General features: G+C 40.7%; 1 protein-coding gene across 3 annotated transcripts in view; it reads left to right on the plus strand.

The window, feature by feature from the left end:
* ESYT2 (extended synaptotagmin 2) overlaps positions 1-23,881 on the plus strand; it is a 136,251-nt gene that overhangs the window by 104,227 nt on the left and 8,143 nt on the right. The window contains exons 13-19 of one of the 3 annotated variants that reach the window (XM_054021081.1): positions 975-1,070; positions 5,396-5,497; positions 13,581-13,655; positions 18,830-18,916; positions 19,818-19,967; positions 21,120-21,505; positions 22,320-22,418. In XM_054021081.1, the coding sequence (XP_053877056.1) occupies positions 975-1,070; positions 5,396-5,497; positions 13,581-13,655; positions 18,830-18,916; positions 19,818-19,967; positions 21,120-21,505; positions 22,320-22,418 (995 nt within the window). Of the gene's footprint in view, positions 1-974; positions 1,071-5,395; positions 5,498-9,698; positions 9,762-13,580; positions 13,656-18,829; positions 18,917-19,817; positions 19,968-21,119; positions 21,506-22,319; positions 22,419-23,881 lie in introns of all 3 variants that reach the window. The other 2 variants (XM_054021082.1, XM_054021083.1) reach the window with 2 other exon arrangements.

The following is a 23,881-nucleotide window of genomic DNA, read 5'->3' on the forward strand; positions in this document are numbered from 1 at the left end:
TATCTCCATTGTCACATGACAGATGCCACATGCCCCATGAGTTGGAAATCCACAACAATTCTGTTTTTCAGGCTCCTTAATACAAAGTGTCTTGTGTTTGCTATAAGAGAGGCATGATCATGGGAATACTGCCAATAATTGCAATCAGGCCTATCCTAGGAAATTAGATTGGTATACCTGTGTGAAATCCATTCAATTTAGCTTTTGAGTGTTTAACAACATACTAAAAGACCTGCCTACCAAATGTAAAATTACTTCCCAAGGTAACAGCAGAAACTTGTGCATCTTCTGATGTGGAAGTAAGAAACAAATGAGTTCCTAACTCCTGTCAGTTGAGACTGTTTTGCTATCAATGGATTGCTTATATAGAGTATTAATAAATAGGATACATTTAGCAAAAATTGCTGGCTATTTGTTTTATTTAATCAAATTTAATTAAGAGCTATATTAGACATCAGAGAAAATACACCGCTACCTCGATATAACGCGACCCGATATAACACGAATTCGGATATAACGCGGTAAAGCAGTGCTCCGGGTGGGGCGGGGCTGCACACTCCAGTGGATCAAAGCAAGTTCAATATAACGCAGTTTCACCTATAATGCGGTAAGATTTTTTTGGCTCCCGATGACAGCGTTATATCGAGGTAGAGGTGTATATGGGAAAAGCAGTGTTTGGAATTCATAAGTAATGTGTGCAATACTATAAAATCATCTGAAGACCTTCAAGAAGATGGAACTCATATTTAATCTTACACTTGATGTAATTTGTCTTATAAATGAGCTATATTGTTTATTACAACTTTTATCACTATATACATTTTTATTTGATTTGCTAATTATGAATACTGTTATTTATAAGCAAGTGTTTTGATGTATTTGTGCATAAGAAAAAAATAATCAGGGATGGATCTAACATTGTATTACTATTTCCATGTATAGAAACATACTTAGTATATATTCTTTAATTTTAGGTGCTGTCAAGCATTAAAGCTGATAAAGACCAAGCCAATGATGGGCTTTCTTCTGCATTGCTTATTCTCTATTTGGATTCAGCAAGAAATCTGCCAGTAAGTCATATTGTGATAGTAGCCCATGCCTTGGGTAGCCGTTACTTCCTTCTAGCACTTCTTGCTTAACAGTATGCCGCACTGCTTCACTAACCCACATGCCATGTTTTCCACTCTTGCTCATGTTTTCACGTGTACAATGTAATGGTCCATGTCTCTCAGAAACTAGTACAATGTAGTTAACTATATTTAATAAAGTCTGCTGTTTAATCAAGGTAATTTTTAAAAGAATGCTCCTTTGATGGATTTGGCAAGACTGCGTATTTTATTATGGAATATTTTCTAAAGAAAATAGTATGGACCAGCCTATAAAAGACAAATGGACAGCCCCCATTACCTTGAGTTCAACAGACTTATATATGTTTGGGCTTTAGGAGCTGTTCCATAGTGAAGAATAAATTTGTGAGCACTAGTTTCAATTAAACCAGTATATATAAAGGTGCCCAAGAGTAGGAAGGGCTGGTTATCTTGTAGTTGGCCACAGATTACTGAAGTGGTTTTCATACTTGTAAACGATAACAGGAACAGAATGAACGATATCTTAAGTTGGAGTGTGAAGGATACCATTGGGCAGTTGAGCTGGTTGTAGCTATGATGTTGGCTAAAACATTAACCCCATAAGGCTTTTAAACCAAGAAAAGAAAATATTATAAAAGTGAAAAATTATGCAACTAATTTTTTTGTTAAAATTAGCGTCACTTTAAAATATGGCTTAAACGGAAAGATGACAGATGTAACTGTAAACATGCTGAATAAGTCATCCCCATTCCTGTCTTCCTCAAACATCACTATTTCACAAGTCATTTCATAAATACTCTAGCATAGGTTGTATTTTTTTATATAGTAACAATTGGTTGGAAATTGTGTGGATAGTTTGTATAGACAATAAAGGGAACCTTCATGTGTGGATTTGCACACTGAGGCTACCTTGTTACTTCAGTAGAAATGAATGGGGCATAAATCTGCGTAGAATTTACCCCTGTTACTCAACGGGAAGTCTCTGGAATCTGTCTATATAGTTTAATTTTATTTTATAATACTCCAGCACTTAGGAAAGTATTTATCTACCATCTATTTTTGTTTTTGAGAAATTGTACCCTCCTGTCTGTTATGTTGTATTGTTCAACTACTGGGTTTTACTCAAAGTTTTGAGTGTGTGTATGTATAGAAAATATTGTAAAACACAACAAAACAGATTATTTCTTTTTCCCTTTTCCTTAAAGCTCTGCTTCTCCATAATCGTGCAGCTTCCCCAGCAAGTAGCCAGGCACTTGTTGGGAACTCTGCCTCAACTCTGACTCTGACTTCTTCATATTCCTGCTTCCTGTAAACATCCAATAGCTTCATCTAATTTAGTCTGATTTCTCTCTAAAAGGTCAGAATAGAATTTGAATCTTTTAAAAAAAAAAAATGTACATCTAGGAATAAATTTGAGATTTGCCTGCTCTTTGGGACAATATTTTTAGCTCACTGTGTAGGAGTTTGTAGCATTCATCTTTATATTGTGTTAAAACCTTAAGGCGTAATCTGATAGGGAACACTGATTCCTCAGTACTAGAATAATGTGAATTTTTATCCCAAGTACAAACAGGACTGCCTTCTCTTTAGTTAACTTTAATCTCCACTAACGAGGAAAATAGGCCCTGGCTGATACTCTCTATATTACTGCCTGTCAAGAGCATGTGACTGACATTTCTGCATTGCAGTTTGAGGATTGCTATCCACTCAGGAAAAAGATCTGAGTGGTGCTGCCAACAATTCAGCAATAACCTCAGCTTGTTCTGCAGTGTTGCCAAAAAAGCAAACAAAATTTGAGTGGAATAGAAAATAGAACTGAAAATATTAAAAATGCTTTTATATACAGGGATGGCAAGTTTGTATAATTTTTGGTGGTGCCCAGAACAGGTCCAAGTCCTGCCCCCCCCCCCACCTGCCTAGTAAGCCAATATATATTTTTTTTAAATAATGTAAAAATGTGATGGCTCTGGGGTGGGGCTGGTGATGAGGGGTTTGGGGTGTGGGAGGGGCTCAGGCAGAGGGTTGGAGTGCAGGGGTGAGGGCTATGGGGTGGGGCCGGGGATGGGATGCAGGAGGGGGCTCAGGGCTGGGGCAGAGGGTTAGGGTGCGGGGGGATTAGGGTCTGGCTGGGGATGAGAGGTTTGGGGCAGGGTTGGGGATGAGGAGTTTGGGGTGCAGGCAGGCAGGCTCCCCCCAGTCCTTTCCCCGCCGGCAGCAGCAAACTCCGGGGCAGGGACTCCCTCTCCCCCCTCCACCCCTCCCGGTAGCAACACTCCCCTCGCACCACTGTCACTGCATGTGCTCCTAGGGCTCCGCTCAGGCCCAGGAAGCCCCCTCACCTCCCCTGTGGTGCGGGGCAGGGGGCTGCCATCACATATGCGCCTCCTCTCCTGCCGCTGCCCCTCACTGTAACCTCACTGGGGGTGGAGGCAGCAGCTGTGACTGCGGGTGGGCAGGGGGCCCTGTGCAGGTGGAGGGTCCTGCCTGAAAAGAGAAGGGTCCGAGGCGGAAGGGCAGGGTCAGGGTCAGCCTGCCCTGGCACTAGAGCAGGGGTCAGCAACCTTTCAGAAGTGGTGTGCCAAGTCTTCATTTATTCACTCTAATTTAAGGTTTTGCATGCCGGTAATACATTTTAACATTTTTAGAAGGTCTCTATAAGTCTATAATATATAACTAAACTATTATTGTATGTAAAGTAAATAAGGTTTCAAAATGTTTAAGAAGCTTCATTTAAAATTAAATTAAAATGCAGAGCCCCCCGGACTGGTGGCCAGGACCCGGGCAGTGTGAGTGACGCTGAAAATCAGCTCGCGTGCCGCCTTTGGCACGCGTGCTATAGGTTGCCTACCCCTGCACTAGTGGATGGGGGCACTAGGACCCCGTAGCAGCAGTTGACGCTGGGAGCCAGCAGAGCAGAGCTCAGCCTGGAGCTGCAGAGGGCAGCCACTGGCTTGAAGCAGGGACGCTCCAGAGCCCGGGGGAAGTGTGTGGGGGCAACAAGTGGGGGCTGGAGGACACTCAGGGGAGGCATGCGGGGGCAGCAGGCAGGGCCGGGGGAGAGACCTGACCCCAAACATTTGTGGAGCCGGCCCCCCAGGCCCTGAATATTGCTGGAGCCCAGGCACCACAGGCCCGTCTAACTTGCTGCCCCTGGTTATATAAATCAACGGTATGCTCTCCTGCTATATTCAATCCTGGATATCCTATCGCAAAAATGATACAACAAAAGTAGAGAGAATTCACAGATAAGTGAAAAAATATTATTAGTGATATGGAAAGACTCCATGTAAAGAGAGATTGAAAAGATTGTTGTAGATGCCAAATTAGTCTGCTATAATAAAGATCTTGAAAGTTCTAGCAAGAATATTTCTTATATGGGGAGGAGGGAAAGAACAAGAGCGTCTTTCTACTCTGGAATTGCCCAAAGGTGGCAAATTGTCTTCAATGTGTCCACCCTAATTTTGGTATGAAATAATATTTACAAGCCCAAACATGAAAGGCGTCCGACACTTCTCAATGTGCATATATTTATCAATGGAATAATTTTGTGTAATTGTTAGTTGGAAACTGAATCTCTTCAGCACTGACAGCTGTTAGGGATGCGGAACAGGGAAAGTTTACTTATGTCATCCTTGATCAGTAGTACATTTCAGATCTAAGGCGTTAGTGTCAGACCCACATGTTTTTGTTTTTGTAGGTAATCCCAGTCAGAGGCATTTAGTTTTAACAGCGAGTCAGACGGCTTTCGATTAACAATATTTTTTTCAATCTCTAGCCATAACTCTCTCTATAAAGAAATGTCGCTTTTGCATTCAAAGATGGCTTGTTAATGGTATTGCCTTCCCATTGTGAATTACAAAGCATTGCATTTGAGGAAAAGGATCTTAAACTTTTCAGACTCCTCAAAGACTGATGTTAGATGTGTTCTATCTTACACTGGAAATGGCATAGAAGAGGGCTTGTTGCTCTTCACATACTTAGTAGTACTTGTCATGTTAAAACATAAATGTGGAATATCCAGGGAAAACCAGGAGAACGTTTGAAGATCACTGAGGGATCCTCTCATGGTTACTGTACTATACAAGTACAATGTACTTATATAATTGAAATACCCAGTGCTAAAGAAGTGGGATTACTTGATGAAAAGTTATATGATGGGGAAACATTTACTTATATGTTACATCTTGCAGTTATTCTGGAATCTTTTGACTGTTTTCCTTAACTTTCCTATATAGTAAAGCTGCTTGTGCATTCATTCTGCCACAATCCCATCACTCTCTTTCTCCTTCCATTTCCATCTTCCTAAGAGTATCTACGAGGGAAACTTTGGGTGTGGCTACTTAAAAGAGAGGAGAGCATCGGGACTAGTCTTTTGTGAAAACACTACCTCACTCTATAGAGCACTATTTGTGAGTTCTCTGGTGTTATATATATGTTTATTTTATTTACTTGCCAGAGTGTGGATTAGTTCTACTAAAGCCACTGACTCTATAGTGGAATGACAGAGCATGCCATTTGTTTTGCTGCATGGTTTCAACCAGTGTGCATTTGTTTTTGTGCTACCTTTTGACTGCATTTTAGAGTTTTAAAATTTCATTTATTATTACAACATATCTGGTAAGTAAATTATGTTCTATGATAAGAAACTCAAGATGTGTAGGTTATTAAATAGTAAGAGCTTTTATTTAGATTGTTAGATTCATGGAGTAATAAAATACATACTGTATCAGCATACTGTGGATGAAATGTTGACTTTTAGTACCAGAGAAATGAAACTATAATAAATCATTACAACCAACCTCCTTTGTCACACTCTTACAATGAGATGTAGCAGTATTTATGAGAACTTGCAATCTTCCCTCACCTGGTTCAGGTTTCAATAAAAAGTTCTTTGTAGCTCTTTGTGCTCCCCTTGTTATGCCAATTCCAATTCCTTTTCTCTATTTCAAATAGTCTTTGTTAGCCAGCAATGGCCCCATTTAGTGGAGACCATCACTTACTAAGGCTATGGCTACACTAGAGAGCTTACAGTAGCACAACTGCACCGATGCAGCTGTGTCACTGTAAGCTCTCTAGTGGAGCCACTCTAAATCAACGGGAGAAAGCTCTCCCATTGACTTAATTAATCCACCCTCAACAAGCGGCGGCAGCTATGTCGGCAGGAGAAGCTCTCCCATTGTCATAGAGCTGTCCACACCGACGCTTAGGTTAGTGTAATTTATGTCCCTCAGAGGGGTGGCTTAGTCACATCCCTGAGCAACATAACTTATACTGACATAAGTGGTAGTATAGACTGAAGTACTTTGTGCTTGCATTGAACGCTATAGGGTTCACTGAAAACTGATGGCTGCCTTTGAATTTGAATAGTCTTGTATTTTGACTAACAATCTTTAAACAGACAAGGTGGGTGAGGTAATATCTTTTAATGGACCAACTTCTTTTGAAGAAGATCAAAAGAAGTTGGTCCAATAAAAGATATTACTCACCCACTTTGTCTCTCTAATATTCTGGGATGGACACGGCTGTAGCTACACTACACACACACTTTAAATACACGCACTGCTATAAACAACCAGAGATTGGAAGCCATGTGTGTATTCAGGTTCAGAGTTCCTGAGCCAGAGAGAGCTGAATAAGCCTATGAGGATGTGCAGATTAAAGTGTTGCTGGTGGTCTCTTATTTGATCTAAGCCAAACACAATGGTGATGGACCAAAAGAGCTGGTTGCCTGGTCCTTTCAATTAATATCCTTCTGTTTAAGGTTCAAATACCAAATCATATGAACCATATGTAAATATTTACACTTCATCTAATAAAATTTAAAATACAATTAAATATCTAAATTTACAAATAAAAAGGCATGGTGTGTAGGTGTCCTAAGCATAAAAACATACTATAGTATTATTTTCTTGGTACTAAAATTTCAAGGTAATTGGTGTTTTCTTCAATAAAAATTATTCTGCAACCTTAAAAAAAGATGTAAAGGAAATATTAATGCTAAATTTTGGTCAAAAGCTTCTATTTTTATTGCTTCTTTTTAGATTTTAGTGTGCGACTTCACATAGGACATCTCTTCCACGTATATCTCCCTTTTAGTCACTGGATAAAATCTACAAAAAGAGCTAGGTGACTAATGACCCTAAATCCCTTTTCAAAAGTGCCTTAGGTGCCCAAGATACTTACGAAAATGTGACTCCGCTTATAAGTAACTTAGTGGGTAAAATTTTCAAAAGTACCCATCATTAGTATTAATATGCACTGTCCTTCTTAGCTCAGAGTACTGGGTTGCAAATATGTCTGCCTTTAGATTTTTACTTTGTACAGATCATGTACCAGTCGCACCGAGTTTAATACAACTGTTGCAAGGTCACTATCTTCTAGGGTTACCATATTTTCATTTTAAAAAAGGAGGCCACTCCACGGGGCCCCGCCCCCGCCCCTTCCCCAAAGTCCCCGCCCCAACTCTGCCCCCTCCCCTGAATGTTCTGCCCCCTGCTCTTCCCCCTCCCCTGCTTCCCACGAATCAAATGTTCGCGGGAAGCCTGAAACAGGGAGGCAGCAGGTAAGTGGGGCCAGGCCTGGGCCAAGAGGCTCTGGCCCCGGCGTCTCCCTACCGGCTCGGCTCGGGCCCTGGGGTGCCAGCCCCCGGCCGAGCACCCCTGGGCCCGGCCTCTGGCCGAGCACCGCCGGCCCCAGCCCCGCACCCCCAGCCGAGCACCGCCGGCCCCAGCCCTGGCCCGGCCCCGGCCCCAGCCGAGCACCGCCGGCCCCGGCCCCCAGTCGAGCACCGCCGGGCCCTCCCTCCCTATTTTCCCGGACGTGTCTGGCTTTTTGGGATTTCCTCCCGGACGGGGATTTGAGGCCCAAAAAGCCGGACATGTCTGGGAAAATCTGGACATATGGTAACCCTACTATCTTCTATAGATCACCAAAGGATGCTCTCAGAGCTTCAGAAGTTTCTGGAACCCCACTTGAGACCACAGGAAGGATTTATGAGACATGGGAGTAATTAGTCATCATGGTTCAAGGCATTAGTTGACCTCCAGCTGGGGTGAGGAAGACTGCACAGCGAGGGTCTGATAGTAGGCAAGTTGCAGCGATTTGGAATGGGTGGATTTCCCCCTATGGTTACTCACATCTTCTTGTCAACTATTTGAAATGGGCCAGCCTCATTATCACTACAAAAGTTTTTTTTTTTTCTCCTGCTGATACTAGCCCACCTTAATCAATTAGGCTCATTAGAGTTGGTATGGCAACACCCATTTTTTCATGTTCTCTGTGTATATATATCTTCCTACCATATTTTCCACTGCATGCTCAAATAAATTTGTTAGTCTCTAAGGTGCCACAAATACTCCTCGTTCTTTTTGCTGATACAGACTAACACAGCTACCACTCTGAAATCTATTCATACTGAAACACAAACTTCTAAACTGAATGCCAGGAATACTATAGTACATGCTCTCCTAAGCCAGGATATGGCTAATGACATCACAACAAGAATATTAAAGAATTTGTTTTTCTTCTTTTCAGAAAGAACTGACACTTAATTTTAGTCAACAGTGCATTTGAATTTTAGAAAGATTTTCTCTTGGCAAAGTACTGGTAGCATTGCTTCCTGTCTTAAGTGTGACATGTTTGAAGAGCTGCTAGTGCTAATTCCTGGGCTGCCACATGCCACAGCTTTTTAAGCAGAACTCCCCATTGCAATCAGTGGGAAATTGTGCTTGAAAATCAATAGGATAATACAAAATCCTGGAAAGCTTTTGTTTCCTTTATTTAAAAATCCTTTACTTAATTCCTAAAATTACCCCCCCCTGCGTTGGTGGCAATGCAAATTTCCCTTAATGTTTTACAGTTTCCATGCATCACTTCAAGGATAATATGACTATTAATGACGTAAAATGAGAAACCTTGTTTAGTTAGTGGAAAAAGGTCAGAGGGCTGAATTGTCATTTCTTAAATCTGCTCAGATTTCTATTGCTGATAGATTTGCACATCCTCAGTTCAAACTAGTAAAATATGTTGCATTCCTAGTAGCAGGCAAGGTATTTGCATTGGTCTGTTGGAAAAGAAAAAGAAGACCAAGAAAAGAAGATGAAAATGCTTACGTTTACAATGGACTAAGCCTTACTAATATCTGGAATAATGATATATTTATTTTCCCATAAAAGTACGTTCTCTCGCATCCCCATTTGATTTATCTTTCTTCGTGTCAGCTTCTGTGTTGTGGTATTTCAGAAAACATACTTTCCCATAATAGGAAAGAGCAATGTATAAAAGGGCTTTTGGGAAAAGCAGTGCCCCATATAATCCTTTTAGTAAACCTTGTTGCCTTTTTGTATATCAACAGAAATGATACAGGAGAATATAAAAGGATAGAAAGAAAATGAGTGTATTTTAAAAGCAGAATACTTGTAGTAGAAGAGGAGAGAAGAACAAAAGACTTTATTGGGCTATTTTGAAGTAACTTCTGCTTGGTTATTGTTGCTGCATTGTTTTGGGGTGATTTTTTGTTTGTTTGTGTCATGTCATTAATTAATTAACCTAGTGGAATCGCTTCATTGCATGACTTATTAACCCTTCATATGTTTTCTTCTGACTTAAAAGAATAATCCATTAAACTTTAACCCTGATGGCTTGAAGAAGGCTGCTGTTCAGAAAGCCCTAAAGGTAAAACTAATACAGTTTTCCATTTAAGGTCACAAAGTTAATTGAAAACACACAAATGTCTGCAACATGTCTTTGCCAACAGTGGATGGATTTCTATTGTCAGCAATGCAGTTAGTGCCAGAATATTTAATTCCTAGCACCAAGAAGTAAATGACATGGTCAAGACAAACCGAGTATTTTGGTCTGTGAGAATTTAGGCTCTAAATCAACTAAATGATGCATAGTCGGCTTTAGAATTCTGATTTAAAGTACACCTCTACCCCGATATAACGCGACCCGATATAACACGAATTTGGATATAACATGGTAAGCAGTGCTCCGGGGGGTGGGGGGTGGGTTGCGCACTCCGGTGGATCCCAAGGACAGCATTATATCGAGGTAGAGGTGTAATACTTCATTAACAGAGCTGACACCCCCCACATGTCAAATAAGACTTGGTTACTCATTCAGAAATAGGTAATAAACACAATATTTTAGTCCTGTTGGGTTTCTAAGATACATTTTCAGTTGGATGTTTTTCCTAGAAGCTGTCAGTTTCCATCCAGGGCTCAGTCCTGCAAGATGTTGAGCACTCTCGTCCCAACCCAACAAAGTACTTGCTTAACTCTAAGCATATGAGTATTCTCACTGGAGAATCAAAGCCTTAAGGAGATGTATCAGAACTGAGCTCCACCTCATTATAAGACTTACATATACAGGTTCATAAAAACTATGTTCATTGACACCATGATATGAAAAGTAGTCTCTCTTTTGTCAATTTCTGAAATCTTTAAGAATCTCTGCTTTAGTGACTGATCTAAGAAATAGAAAACTTTAAATACTAATTTTCTCTATTGAGGAGTTGAATGTCAATTTTGAATTAATATTGAATCAATACACTTTAAATATATTCTGAATGTGTGTATATCTATATATATATATATAGAGAGAGAGAGAGAGATACTTATCTCATAGAACTGGAAGGGACCCCAAAAGGTCATTGAGTCCAGCCCTCTGCCTTCACTAGCAGGACCAAGTACTGATTTTGCCCCAGATCCCTAAGTGGCCCCCTCAAGGATTGAACTCACAATCCTGGGTTTAGCAGGCCAATGCTCAAACCACATGAAAGTTTAAAAAATAATGCATTTAGAATGTTCTTTTCCTTGATTTGATTTTTATAAAAATTCTTTGGATCATAGAATCATAAAATATCAGGGTTGGAAGGAACCTCAGGAGGTTATCTAGTCCAACCCCCTGCTCAAAGCAGGACCAATTCCCAACTAAATCATCCCAGCCAGGGCTTTGTTAAGCCTGACCTTAAAAATCTCTAAGGAAGGTAATTCCACCACCTCCCTAAATAACCCATTCCAGTGTTTCACTACCCTCCTAATGAAAAAGTTTTTCCTACTATCCAACCTAAACCTCCCCCACTGCAACTTGAGACCATTACTCCTTGTTCTGTCATCTGGTACCACTGAGAACAGTCTAAATCCATCCTCTTTGGAACCCTCTTTCAGGTAGTTGAAAGCAGCTATCAAATCCCCCCTCATTCTTCTCTTCTGCAGACTAAACAATCCCAGTTCCCTCAGCCTCTCCTCATAAGTCATGTGCTCCAGCCCCCTAATCATTTTTTGTTGCCCTCCGCTGGACTCTTTCCAATTTTTCCACATCCTTCTTGTAGTGTGGGGCCCAAAACTGGACACAGTACTCCAGATGAGGCCTCACCAATGTTGAACAGAGTGGAATGATCACGTCCCTCGATCTGCTGGCAATGCCCCTACTTATACAGCCCAAAATGCCATTAGCCTTCTTGGCAACAAGGGCACACGGTTGACTCATATCCAGCTTCTCATCCACTGTAACCCCTAGGTCCTTTTCTGCAGAACTGCTGCCTAGCCATTCGGTCCCTATCTGTAGCAGTGCATGGGATTCTTCTGTCCTAAGTGCAGGACTCCGCACTTGTCCTTGTTGAACCTCATCAGGTTTCTTTTGGCCTAATCCTCTAATTTGTCTAGGTCCCTCTGTATCCTGTCCCTACCCTCAATAAATACATAAACACACACAGATTATATTATGCCCAGACATATTGCATGTAAAATCCAGAGATTAAATTTAGAGAATAACTTGAGAACAGCATGAATATAAGGTGGAAATTGCAAGTTTAGATGCTGACATGTCCAGTGAACAGTAAATTCAACCTGCCAAAGGCATATATTATGGAGGCGGGTGGGTGGGTGGAGGCGCAAGATATCATTTATTTCATTAGGACTAAAATGATTACATAAAGCTACTGTGTAGTCAGTATTAGTTATAGGAATTTTTGCTAATGCCTCTATTGTTATTTACATCTTTATACAAAGAAAAGACATTTTTAGGCAACATTTTGTGAAACAAAAAAAATTCAAAATAAATCTTCCTTATTTAAGTCTGCAGATAGCATTCTTTAACTATGTTGATGGATTTTAATCTTATTTTCATTGTATTCCCTGAACACTTACAGCTATTTTGGGTGGGACTAAATATTTAAAGTTTAAAAACAGAAATTGAGCATTTGTCCACGAGAGGAATATTCCTCTTGTCTGATCAAGTGGGCATTCACCCATGAAAGCTTATGCTCCAATACTTCTGTTAGTCTTAAAGGTGCCACAGGACCCTCTGTTGCTTTTTACAGATTCAGACTGACACGGCTACCCCTCTGTTCCTTTAACATTGTGCTTTAAAGAAAATTCTGACAATAAGCAAAATGTATCTGATAAGAATCATTTCATATTATCGGAAATATTAGATGTAGAAGATTAATACGAGACATGAACTGATTCTTAATACTTAAGAAGTTCAAAACAAGAGTAGTGATTCAATCATAAAGTACATTCTTGTGACCTTACATGTTTTAAGTAGGGCTCAACTAACTTTTCTGTTTAATTTATGTCTAATCTCATTAATCTTTTTTGGGTAAAATCTAAAATAAATTGACCTTGTATATTGTTTTCTTAAATTGCGTTAACAACTTCTTGAGATGATTAATGTTTATGTCTAACTTTTCTCTCTGGCTTAAATTTTTATTTGATAGGCCAATCTAAAATGTGTTATGGAAATACCTGGTAGAAATATTTCTATTTTATATAGTTTGATTCTAAATTAATGTTTATTTTTACAGTTTGATCTAATGCTATGCAGCTGTGAGCTAGGCTCAGATATGGGAGTTGGTTGATTCTCTAATAAAGAGTATTAGGTATTTCTGTAGTTTACCAATCAGGTACATTACAGTGCATCTTCATTCTTCCCATCCAAAAAGGAGAAATGTTGATGACCTGGTATTAAATCCAGTTTAATTATACTGTAGCATTGTACATAAAGTAAGCTTCCTGAGTTGGCACTTTCTCCATATCTTCCATCGGCATGCTAACCGCAACATTCATTTTACTGTTCTGATGACACTCTGTGAGTTCTAATACTCATTACAAGGTTGGGAGGTTGCACTTTTCCAAACAGTTGCATTCAAAGGGTAGCAAGAGAACAACAGTTGGAAGGACTCTGAAACTCCAACTTGCTTGTAGCACTGTTCTTAAACTAGTCTACTATGGATGGGTGAGTCTGTATCATTGCTCTGTGTTAAGCTGCTAAGAAGCCACCAACCATGTAAATGTGTGCAGATCATGCTTTCTGTTAAATACTGAGGATAGTAAAAATGCATATAGTAGAATGAATACAATTTTAATATTTAAAAAACAGAGTGGGTTCAAAGGCTGAGGGGTATTAAATACTGGAGTGAAATTGAAGTAGAGGGAAATGTAATAGCATATTCTAAAGATGAAATGTATGCTTTCTCCTCTTTATCAGTCAGGAAAGAAGATAAACAGCAACCCCAACCCTCTTGTCTTATTGTCAGTTGGACACAAGGCACAGGAAAGTAAGGTAAGCTACTGTTCTCAACACTGAGCTCTTTCAGAGACATTTGGGTCCTTAACTATATGTGCTTGGCAGTGGACTACCAAGCCTTTAGCCCCTAGTGCAAGTTGTAACCAAAAGTCAATTTAAAGTCTTATCTGTCTGAAATGAGCTGGTGAACTCAGTCCAATGTCCAGTTATCCAACTAACCAAAAACCACCCCCATAATTGGCACTAATTAGCATCCTTACTGGCATTCTCAGCAGAGAGGCCAGAGAGTGAATGAACATGAACATAGGCTATAAACTCTTTGGGGCAGAGATTGCCTTTTTGGTCTGTGTTTGTACAGTACCTAATCCAGTGGAGTCCTTGTCCATGACTAGGGCTCCTCAGCGCTATGGTAATATAAATAAATAACAATCATCAGAACTACCTGTTCTTTTTCAAGTGATGTCCCTGTGGATGCTCCACTTAAGGTGTTGGTGCGTCCCTGTGCTGTTGATTGGAGAATTTCAGCAGCAGTGCCATTTGGGTCACATATGCACTGTTCCCGTCTCATGGCGCCTCAGCAAGCACACATGACCTGAGCTCCTCAATTCCTTCCTTCCTCGGCCAGAGATGGAGCTCCCAGAAGTGTCTCAACATTAGCTTGTTTTAGTGTTAAAATAGTTAGTAGTAGTTACTTACCTCCTTTCCTTTCTTCTGCTTTAGTTTTAAAAAAATATTTTTCTTTTTCATAGACCGTTTTAGTGTCTATATCTGGAACGAACTGTTACTTTTTCAGTTATGCCTGGTTTACCAGGATTTACGCACTGTCTGTCATGCCGGATGCCATGCCCACATCAAACCGACACTTATGCTGCTTCCGCTACTTGGGTGAGTCGCACATTCCTCAGAAATGCGCTCACTATAGCAACCTGAAGGCTCAAGCTAGGAGGGACAGGGATATGCGCCTCAAAATCATCTTTATGGAGTCATCTTTGTGCCTGGCATCCGACCCTAAGCCGCAGACCCCCTCTGCACAAAGATCCCTGGAGATCTCACCTTCTGCTCAGAGGAAGACTCACTCCTCTAAAAAATCAACGAGGAAACAAGCAGCAACTTCTCCTCAGAGAGAGCCGATCAAAAACAAAGCGGTCTCCAGCCAGATCGCTCTCCTCGGTACTGCAGCTAAGTACCTATGAGGCACCAGGATCCTCCAGCACCACCTGCACCGTGGCCTCTGCCAATTCCCAGCATCCAGGCAGAGAGACAAGAGGCCGGAGTAAGCCTACCGCCTCCATAGTGGCACAAGCAACACTGCTTAAGGAGATGAAACTGCCAACACAGGCTATGCCAACACGTTGCCTGCCCCATCGGCTTCATCGGCACCGACCAACTCTTCAATAGTGATGCCATCGGCACTGACCAAATTGCTGCCAAAACCATCAGCACCGTCGTCTGCACCGCTGGATCCATTGACATCAATCACTTTGGCTCCGAAACCATCAGTACTGTGTCACCTTCTCCATCATAAGGACATATTAGTATCGTCCATGCCAGCGTCATCACTTTTTGGCACCAACGGCTCTCTGGTGCGCACGGTACCAGAATAGCCTGTATCACCAATAGCACCTCCATTCTCCAGTGAGGAGAAAGATAATGAGGAAGAGGGTGTTTTTTTTCTTCACAACATTCCTCACAACTGATAAACGCCAACCTCTGGACCTCTAAGAGCGAGGCCTCAATATAGACAGGACATACAGCCATGGTATGGGCACCCATGGAAGGCCCAACCATGCCGTTCCCCATGCAGTGGCCTGGAACCTCTGGGCCACCTATAGAAAGCATTGCAGCAGGCCCCCCAGTACCTATGAAACGAGGCCATGAAACTGAGGAATTGGTGCATTCAACACAATATCAACATCTCAGCCTCCTACCTTCCAGGCTGTCAGAACACTGCAACGGACATATTGAGCAGAGAATTCTCGCGCGATCATGAATGGGAACTGAACAAAGTAGTCCTCCAAAACATATTTCAACTTTGGGGCCACCCATCCATCAACTTCTTTGTGACATCATAAAATTTCAAATGCCCACAGTACTGCTTGAGAGCCTGCCTGGGACCCTGATCACTAGGGGATGTCTTCCTCCTCAAATGGGAAGCACCACTTCTTTACATATTTCCACTAATACGACTTCTATTGAGGGTGCTGCTGATGCACAAAATACATACCAACAAAGTGAAGGTCATACTGATAGCCCCAACGTGACCAAGACAGACTTGGTACTCTTACCTGCTGCAGATGGCAGTATGTGCATCATGCACTCTACCACTCTAGACGGACCTCCTCTCACAGAACACTGGACAGGTTCACCACCAAAACCTGGAGAGACTTCAGCTGAAGGCAAGGCTCCTACGTGGTTCGATCATGATGAATTAGCCTGCTCAGAATAGGTTAAGCACATGTTACTAAACAGTAGGAGGACAACCACATGCAATACTTACCTTCAGAAGTGGAAGAGATTCTCCACATGTTCCCGCAATTTCCACATCTCTCCCCTTGATATTGGACTATATCGTAGAGCTAAAAAACTCAGGGTTATCTATTAGCTCACTCAAAGTACATCTTGCAGCATCGTGAGATCGACAAGGCTTCACTATTTGCGCATCCAATTACCAAATGCTTCCTTATGGGCATTCAGAATGTTTACCCTGAAGTATGTGCACCCACGCCACCTTGGAACTTGAATCTGATATTATGGTGCCTCACCAGGTCTCCATTTGAACCCTTACCAACGTGTTCACTGACACACCTATTAATGAACATAGCATTCTTAGTCGCTATTAAATCGGTCTGTCATATCAGTGAGTTAGGGGCTCTCGTGGCATGTCCGCCATATACCATATTCAATAAGGACATGGCCACCTTGAGACCACATCCAAAATATCATCCTCCTTCCACATAAACCAGCCAATCCATCTCCCTGCTTTCTTTCCCAAACCTCACTAGAGGGCAGAAGATGCTCTACTACATATTCTAGACATCAGACGCACATAGCGTTCTACCTTGACAGAACTAAGCCTTTCAGAAAATCTCCAAGGCTTTTCCTTTCCACCATGGAATGTTATAAAGGATCTGCCACAAAGGCTATCAAAATGGATCTCCGGGTGCATTCATCTCGGTTACCAGCAAAACAACTTACGACTCCTATTGAGGATCAGAACTCATTCTACCAGATCTATAGCAACCTCAGTAGCCTTTTTGAACTATGTACCACTCCTAGATGTATGTAGATCTGCCACCTGGGCCTCTGAACATACGTTCATAAAACACTACACAATTACCCAGAGCGCAGGCTCAGATGCACTTCTAGGTCTAACAGTGCTCTCTTCAGTCATTCAGACAACAACTCTGAAGCCTCTTCTATTCAATGTGAGGCACTGCTCTACAGTCCTCTGAAGTGGAGCACCCATAGGTTACTCACCCTGTGCAGTAACTGAGGTTCTTGGAGATGTGTGTCCCTGTGGGTGCTCCACTACCCACCCTCCTCCCCTCTACTTCGGAGTTCAATTTATAGACTCTCTGATAGAGAATGAACTGTGAGGGGTCAGGTTTTGCATGCCGGATGAGGTGTCAACAATGCCGCAAGACGGGGATGGCACATGTGCTACCCAGAAGGGCACTGCTGTTGAAATTCTCCAATCAATGGCGCAGGGACGCACCAACACCTGAACTGGAGCACACACAGGGTCACACATCTAAAAGAACTTCAGTTACCGCACAGGGTGAGTAACCTTCTCTTCTCACTAACCGTGTTCTCTCTAGGTTGGGCTTAGAGCACATTGGTAGAACTAAGTATAGAAGCTTGCATTGCAAAGACCTGTAGATAAATAGGACTTTAATCTCCGCAAATATTGATCAAGCACTAAAAATTGTTTAAATAAAAACAAATAAATTAATGACAAATATTAGCAACACAGCAGTGAGATAAATACAAGGAACTGACTATTTTTAAGCAAAAGATGCAATGGGCCAAACTGGAGATCACATTACCAGTGGTGGTTGCCTTTTTATATCTATGTTCACATATCTTATTGAAAATTTTATCAGAAGACCAACAGCATGTTGTACATGCAACTTTCATATAGATATTGATTTGAGAACTGGAAGAGAATATTAACAAATATATCGGGGTAAATTGTTAACCTGAACTCCACATAACAGCCCTTTTTAATGTCAGTCTTTCCAAAAAATGCTGCTTTCTGGAAATGACGTGGCAGTTTTCACTAATCACTGGAAGTAGTGAAATTCAGTTTTGTTGTGTCATCCAGTCTTGGTGCACCCACTGACACTGAGGAAGACTGGGAAAGAACAATCACCAGTTTGAAGATAAGTTGGAACCTTATGGTGAAGTTACTTTCTTCACAGACCACCACCAGTTTCATCAACTGGAATTACACTTTGCACAATATAGTGCATTGAACTGTCGGTCCATGTAACTTACAAAAGAAGTAGGGCTTCTGATTTTAGGTTTTAACTGATATATATATATATAGATAGATAGATAAAACATCCCAAGTAATAAATAAATAAAAATCAACATTCATTCAAAAAACACCAGAAATGTTAATTGTATATAAGGGCTTTTCTACACTGAACAGTAATGCAAACTTCAGGGGTGTGATTTCTAAAATGCACTAATGTGTTGCTCATTAATTGGTCTTTGTAGACCCTGCTGATGCACACTAAAGGTTCCCTAGTGCACTTTAATGCTGTTTGAAACAGTACAACGTTAAAGTGCACTAGGAACACTATAAAGAGATTAGTCATTACAGTATATACTACTCTAATGAGTAATGTTTATACATAATATACATAATTATACATAAGTTTTTACATAACTCAATACAGCATATACAAAGTATATACAAGCCTCAACACCCTCCACCCCGATTTTTGGATACCTACCTAAAACAAAAAATAATTTTAAAAAATTTAATAAACCCCAAAAAACAGCAGCCCTAAGAATAAGTTTTATTAAATAGACTATATGCACATATACTGAACTATATGTGCTTTGAGCTAGCCCCATTTGCCAACTTTATAGATAGATCAAGTTCGGAACATGATTGTTGTATAACAGAGGACATCTTCAACACCAGCTTTGTTTGAGAGAAATGCTCTACATGTAACGTGGGTTTTTTTCCCCCCCTTCAGATTCGATACAAGACCAATGAACCCGTATGGGAGGAACACTTCACTTTCTTCATTCACAATCCCAAACGGCAGGACCTTGAAGTTGAGGTATGGTATCTCTTTGTCCTCATGTATTCTTTTTTGCTAGAGCATTGCAGATTAGCAGTCATAGTTACCAAGCTCTTAATGAGCCAGACATCATGGAGATATTGTAACAAGCACTATAATTTAAACTTTAACAATTTTTAAGAACCAGCATAAAGATGACCTTTTGTGGGCGCTTGCTTGTTAAAGGTTGAAAAAATAATTATAACTAAACTCCCCACCCCAACTGTATACTAAATGTGATGTCTCACATTTTAAATGTACTAAATTAATCATCCTGTGATGGTTGCTTGAGTCGTAACAAGCAGCTCTTTCAATAACCCACTAATTTACAGAAGCAACATTATTCTGTTTATCATGCCCAGGTCCTTCATGTAAAAATAGCAGAGTCCTGTGGCACCTTATAGACTAACAGACGTGGTCCTTCATGTTGCTCTCTCCTTGAGATCTTCCCTACTTTGTCCAACTATTACTCCCCTTCATGCTTTTGAGGCCATATGTGGACAGTTGAAGGGATCTAGAGAAGATGGGGAATGTTGAGTTAATGCTGTTCCTTAACTGTTGAGTTCACTTTTGTCTGATATAGTTGACTGTCAGCAAACTCTAGCTTATAAATTTAGTCTTCAACCCAACTGGACACAACTGTTATCACTGGTCTTCTTTCGTATTTGCATCAGTGCTCAGGCTAGACTGTTTTCTTTCTAATGAAGGTAAAGATGAAAGTGAATGGATATCGAACACATAGTTCTTTGATATTTCCTGCCCTATATAAGACCAACCAAATTTGTGTTAAGGGCAAACTATATCTGAACACGATGAAAACTTGTCATTAAAATTATAACTTTCTTTTCTTTTTCTGGGTGTTTTCGTAAAGCTGAGCATGTTGTCTTCTGTATTGCTCTAGGTCAAGGATGAACAACATCAGTGTTCTTTGGGAAATTTCAAGCTTCCTCTGAGCCAACTGCTGGCAAGTGAAGATCTAACTATGCATCAGCGGTTCCAGCTTAGCAATTCTGGTCCAAACAGCACCATAAACATGAAGATGGCACTCAGGGTATTATAAGGGTCTTTTAAAATTCATCTGTATAATAAGATTGCAGGACTTTCTGTGTGTCCGTCTGAAACCTAGAATGTCTGAGTCAGTGTGAAGTGATGGAAACAACTACAAGCATGGTCGAGAGCTGCTTTTGTTTCACACATCACTGGGTTGAATCATCACTGGGATTTGCAGTCTGTAATAGCCCAGTTTTTAAAGTTCTCAGCCATTTTCAGCTTTTTTACATTTTATGTATGGCAGCACTATTTTTTACCAAGTATATGTTTGAGTTGAGGTAGCATGTTTCAGACTTCTGGTAGCCTGTATTTTCTGGCTTTAAAGGAAGGACAACATATTGTACTGTGTGCTGTTCTCAATTGTGGAAGGGTAGAGATTAACACTGTTGATGAAGTAGACTGAGAATTACAAAAAGTGTATTCTGTAACATTAGTCCAGTGCTGAGTTGTCCTCAGCTTGTCAATAGCATAGAAAAATGACTTCAAAATAAAGCTGCAAACAGCTGGATAGATTCGCATTGTGTTGGATATTGGTGATCTCCCTATTTTGAGGCCTAATGAATTAGAAGCTCTGTCCCTGCACACTGCATAAGTAACAGTAGACTGCAATACATTCAAATCCAACTTTATTTTGGGTTTTTAATTTGGGTGTATTTTAATTTACACAGCTTGTATCCCCAAAATACTTTGCAGAGTTAAATATAAACAAATTGGGGATAAGTTAGACTATTCTGGTGCAAACAAATCTGATGTAAGCTGAGATTTCAAAAGAGATGAGGCAGAAAGCTACTTGAAGGCTTTCCAGATGGCAAGAGCTGCAGAGTAGACGATTCTTGCACCAACAGTGGCCATATTGTGGGAAGGAATAATGAGGATGAAAATGCCAGATGAGTAGGGAAAATAGTAATGTTGAGTAGTTTTAATAGTTCATTAATTTTAATATGCAATTTCCATACAGAGAACCACATGTTGTGCTTTGCAGTGTGGAAGTATTCACATTACAGCAAGCATGAATAAAAGTTAGACTAATACTAAATGAAGGCACAAAACCATGCCAAAAATGTTTTACCTTACCAAAAAGCTGGTAGAAATAAATATGTATTCTTGTTTTCTTTATTATCATGTAGACCACTAATGTTTTTACTGCCTGTAGGTACTGTCTCTTGAAAAGCCAGAGAGGTCTCCAGATCACCAACACTCAGCCCAAGTAAAGAGGCCCTCTGTTTCCAAAGACTCAAGAAAAGCTTTTAAGCCTCAGGTCCCTGTTTCACCACCAGCTGATTCACACAAACCTGTCCCAGCTTCCCCAGTGATCGACAGTGATAAAAAGACTGATATAGCTGAAAAAAATCATCCTCCTAATGCCAGTCCCCAGTGGCCAACAGATCTCAGCCGAAGCTCCTCCAGTCTCCTTGCCTCCAACGTCACCTATTCTCCCAGCCACCTCTCAGTCAAAGAACCAACTCCAAGTATAGCCTCAGACATATCGCTGCCCATCGCCACACAGGAGCTACGTCAGAGACTGCGACAACTTGAAAAGTAGAGTGTTAAATACTTGTTTATTGCAATACACTTAAGTTGCTCTAGTAAACCACTGTCAGTACCAGTACCAAGAGGGAAGAGCTTACTCATTTCGATTTTTCTAACTGCCAGGACTGTAGTCAGCTTGGTATTTGAAAAATTGTCTCTGATCTTTCTGCTTCTTAACGCCTCAGAAAGAAAGATTCTGCAATTAGAATTTAGTTGTCAAATTTGTTAATGCACAAGGTAGAATAAATTCCAGCTTATGCTCCGTAGCAATATTGGCTGTGCAGTGCAAAGAGGAATGAAATCATTATTTTTATCAATAAAGTAAAGTATGCAAATGAGCAGACCCACAGTAAGGAAATAAGAAGGTACCATTTTTACAGTTATCTTTCAAACCATAACCACATTTTAAAGAAATGTCCATATAATATTGGTTCATTATGGACTAGTGAAATTCAGCCTACTTTTCCATGGGATCCTACTAATATTAATGTAACAAAGTCAGTTAGTTATGTTGAGTCTGGTCTTTATGAGTAGGTGAAAGGCAGGGTTGACTGCTAAAGGACTTAATGTGAAATCTAGGATGTTTAATAACCACTCTGTTTCTATTAGACTAATGAGGAATGCTGCAAATAGTCCTCACTGGTGTTTAAATTTCCTTTTATTCTTCTTCTGCCATATTTGGAGTTCTCAAAGGACCTTCATGCTTCTCACTAAAGATAGTGTGGAGAAGCACAGCAACCATTCTACTTTGCAAAATAATTCAACTGATCTGTTCTTTTATATGCCATTTATATAACATGTAATGTTATATTTCTTTTCACAGTGGAACAACTCTGGGACAGTCTCCATTAGGCCAAATTCAGTTGACAATTCGTCAGAGCTCACAAAGAAACAAACTTATTGTGGTGGTGCATTCCTGCAGGTAAACACAGCATATCAAACTGTATATTTTTGCATGACGCTTGGCATACCTACCAATGTCCAGTCTCTTCCTCCATCCTCTTAGACTGGTCTGGTTGGCTGGAGCTCTTTTAAGGCCACATGTTAGAGTACGATAATATGCAAATGACAAAATCATATACTGTTGTACTCATCAGTGGTAGACAGACTAAATCACAAAATCGCCACTACTGCCGTTAGATGATAGTTCTCAACAGTGACATCTAGATTATATCAGCAGGAACTGAAAGCCACATGTAGGAGCTGCTGTCACTCTGTGAGAAGATATCCAAAACCCCAGTGCAATTTGGGGAGGCAGCATTGTCTAGTGGATAGGGGTATAGACCGAGAGTCAAGGCATGGGCTGTGTTCCCAGCACTCATCTGTTCTGTGACCTTGGGCAAGTTACTTTACCTCTCTGTGCCCCCCTTTCCCTTCCCATCTTGTCTGTCTTATCTATTCAGACTGTAATGTAAACTATATGCAGCAGGGACTGTTGTGATAATTGGGCTGAACTATGAGAAGTGAATGTAAGTTCATAATATTGTCACAGTAACCTGTAACAGCAAATGTTGGTGGGAGAAGGTGCAAAAAAGCAAGACAGAGGCTCAGCTAGTCCAAACAAAAATGCTGCTGCTATCATTTAAGGATTGTGTTAAGATCATGCTTGGTAAACAAGAGAATGGTGGAACCAGAAATCAGTGAACCAGAATTTGTGTGTTGAAAACTAGGACTAATTGGTGGACAAAATAATGTGGAGATGGGCTATTCCATCCAGCATTCCCTTTTGGGGTTCTTAAAGAAAGTAAGAGAAAAATGGCTACTGAAGTGAGCCTCACCATCTCCCCACCTTCTCTTATGGCCCCAGGTCACCTTCTTCCTAATCCTGAAAAATGTCCTGACCAAGCCAGGCCAGAGAGAGGGACCCAGATGAAATTGCCACTTCCACCAGCTTCCGCTAAATCCCAGTCACCACCTGGAATATGAAACTTTGTTGTTTCCTCTCCTCCTCCATGTGTCCTTTTCCTTTCCTACCTTATTTTGCCTCTTTAAACCTAATTTCTCCAATACGAATTTCTCCCTACTTTTACTCACACCTTCTTGTCAACTGTCTGTAATGGGCCACTCTCTTACCACTTCAAAAGTTATTTTTCCTCCCTTGGTATCCTGCTGTTAATTGATTTATCTCGTTAGACTGACCTCACACTTGGTAAAGCAACCCCCACCCTTTCATGTATTTATATCTGCTCCTGTATTTTTCACTTCATGCATCTGATGAAGTGGGTTCTAGCCCACAAAAGCTTATGCCCAAATAAATGTGTTAGTCTCTAAGCTGCCACAAGGACTCTTCGTTGTTTTTGCTGATACAGACTAACACGGCTACCACTCTGAAACATATCTCTCTCTTATTTCCTTCTGTCTAATGAGAGTCTAGCTTAGCCGGCC

Source organism: Malaclemys terrapin, chromosome 2 (genome assembly GCF_027887155.1).
Source record: "Malaclemys terrapin pileata isolate rMalTer1 chromosome 2, rMalTer1.hap1, whole genome shotgun sequence".
Lineage (NCBI taxonomy): Eukaryota > Metazoa > Chordata > Testudines > Emydidae > Malaclemys > Malaclemys terrapin.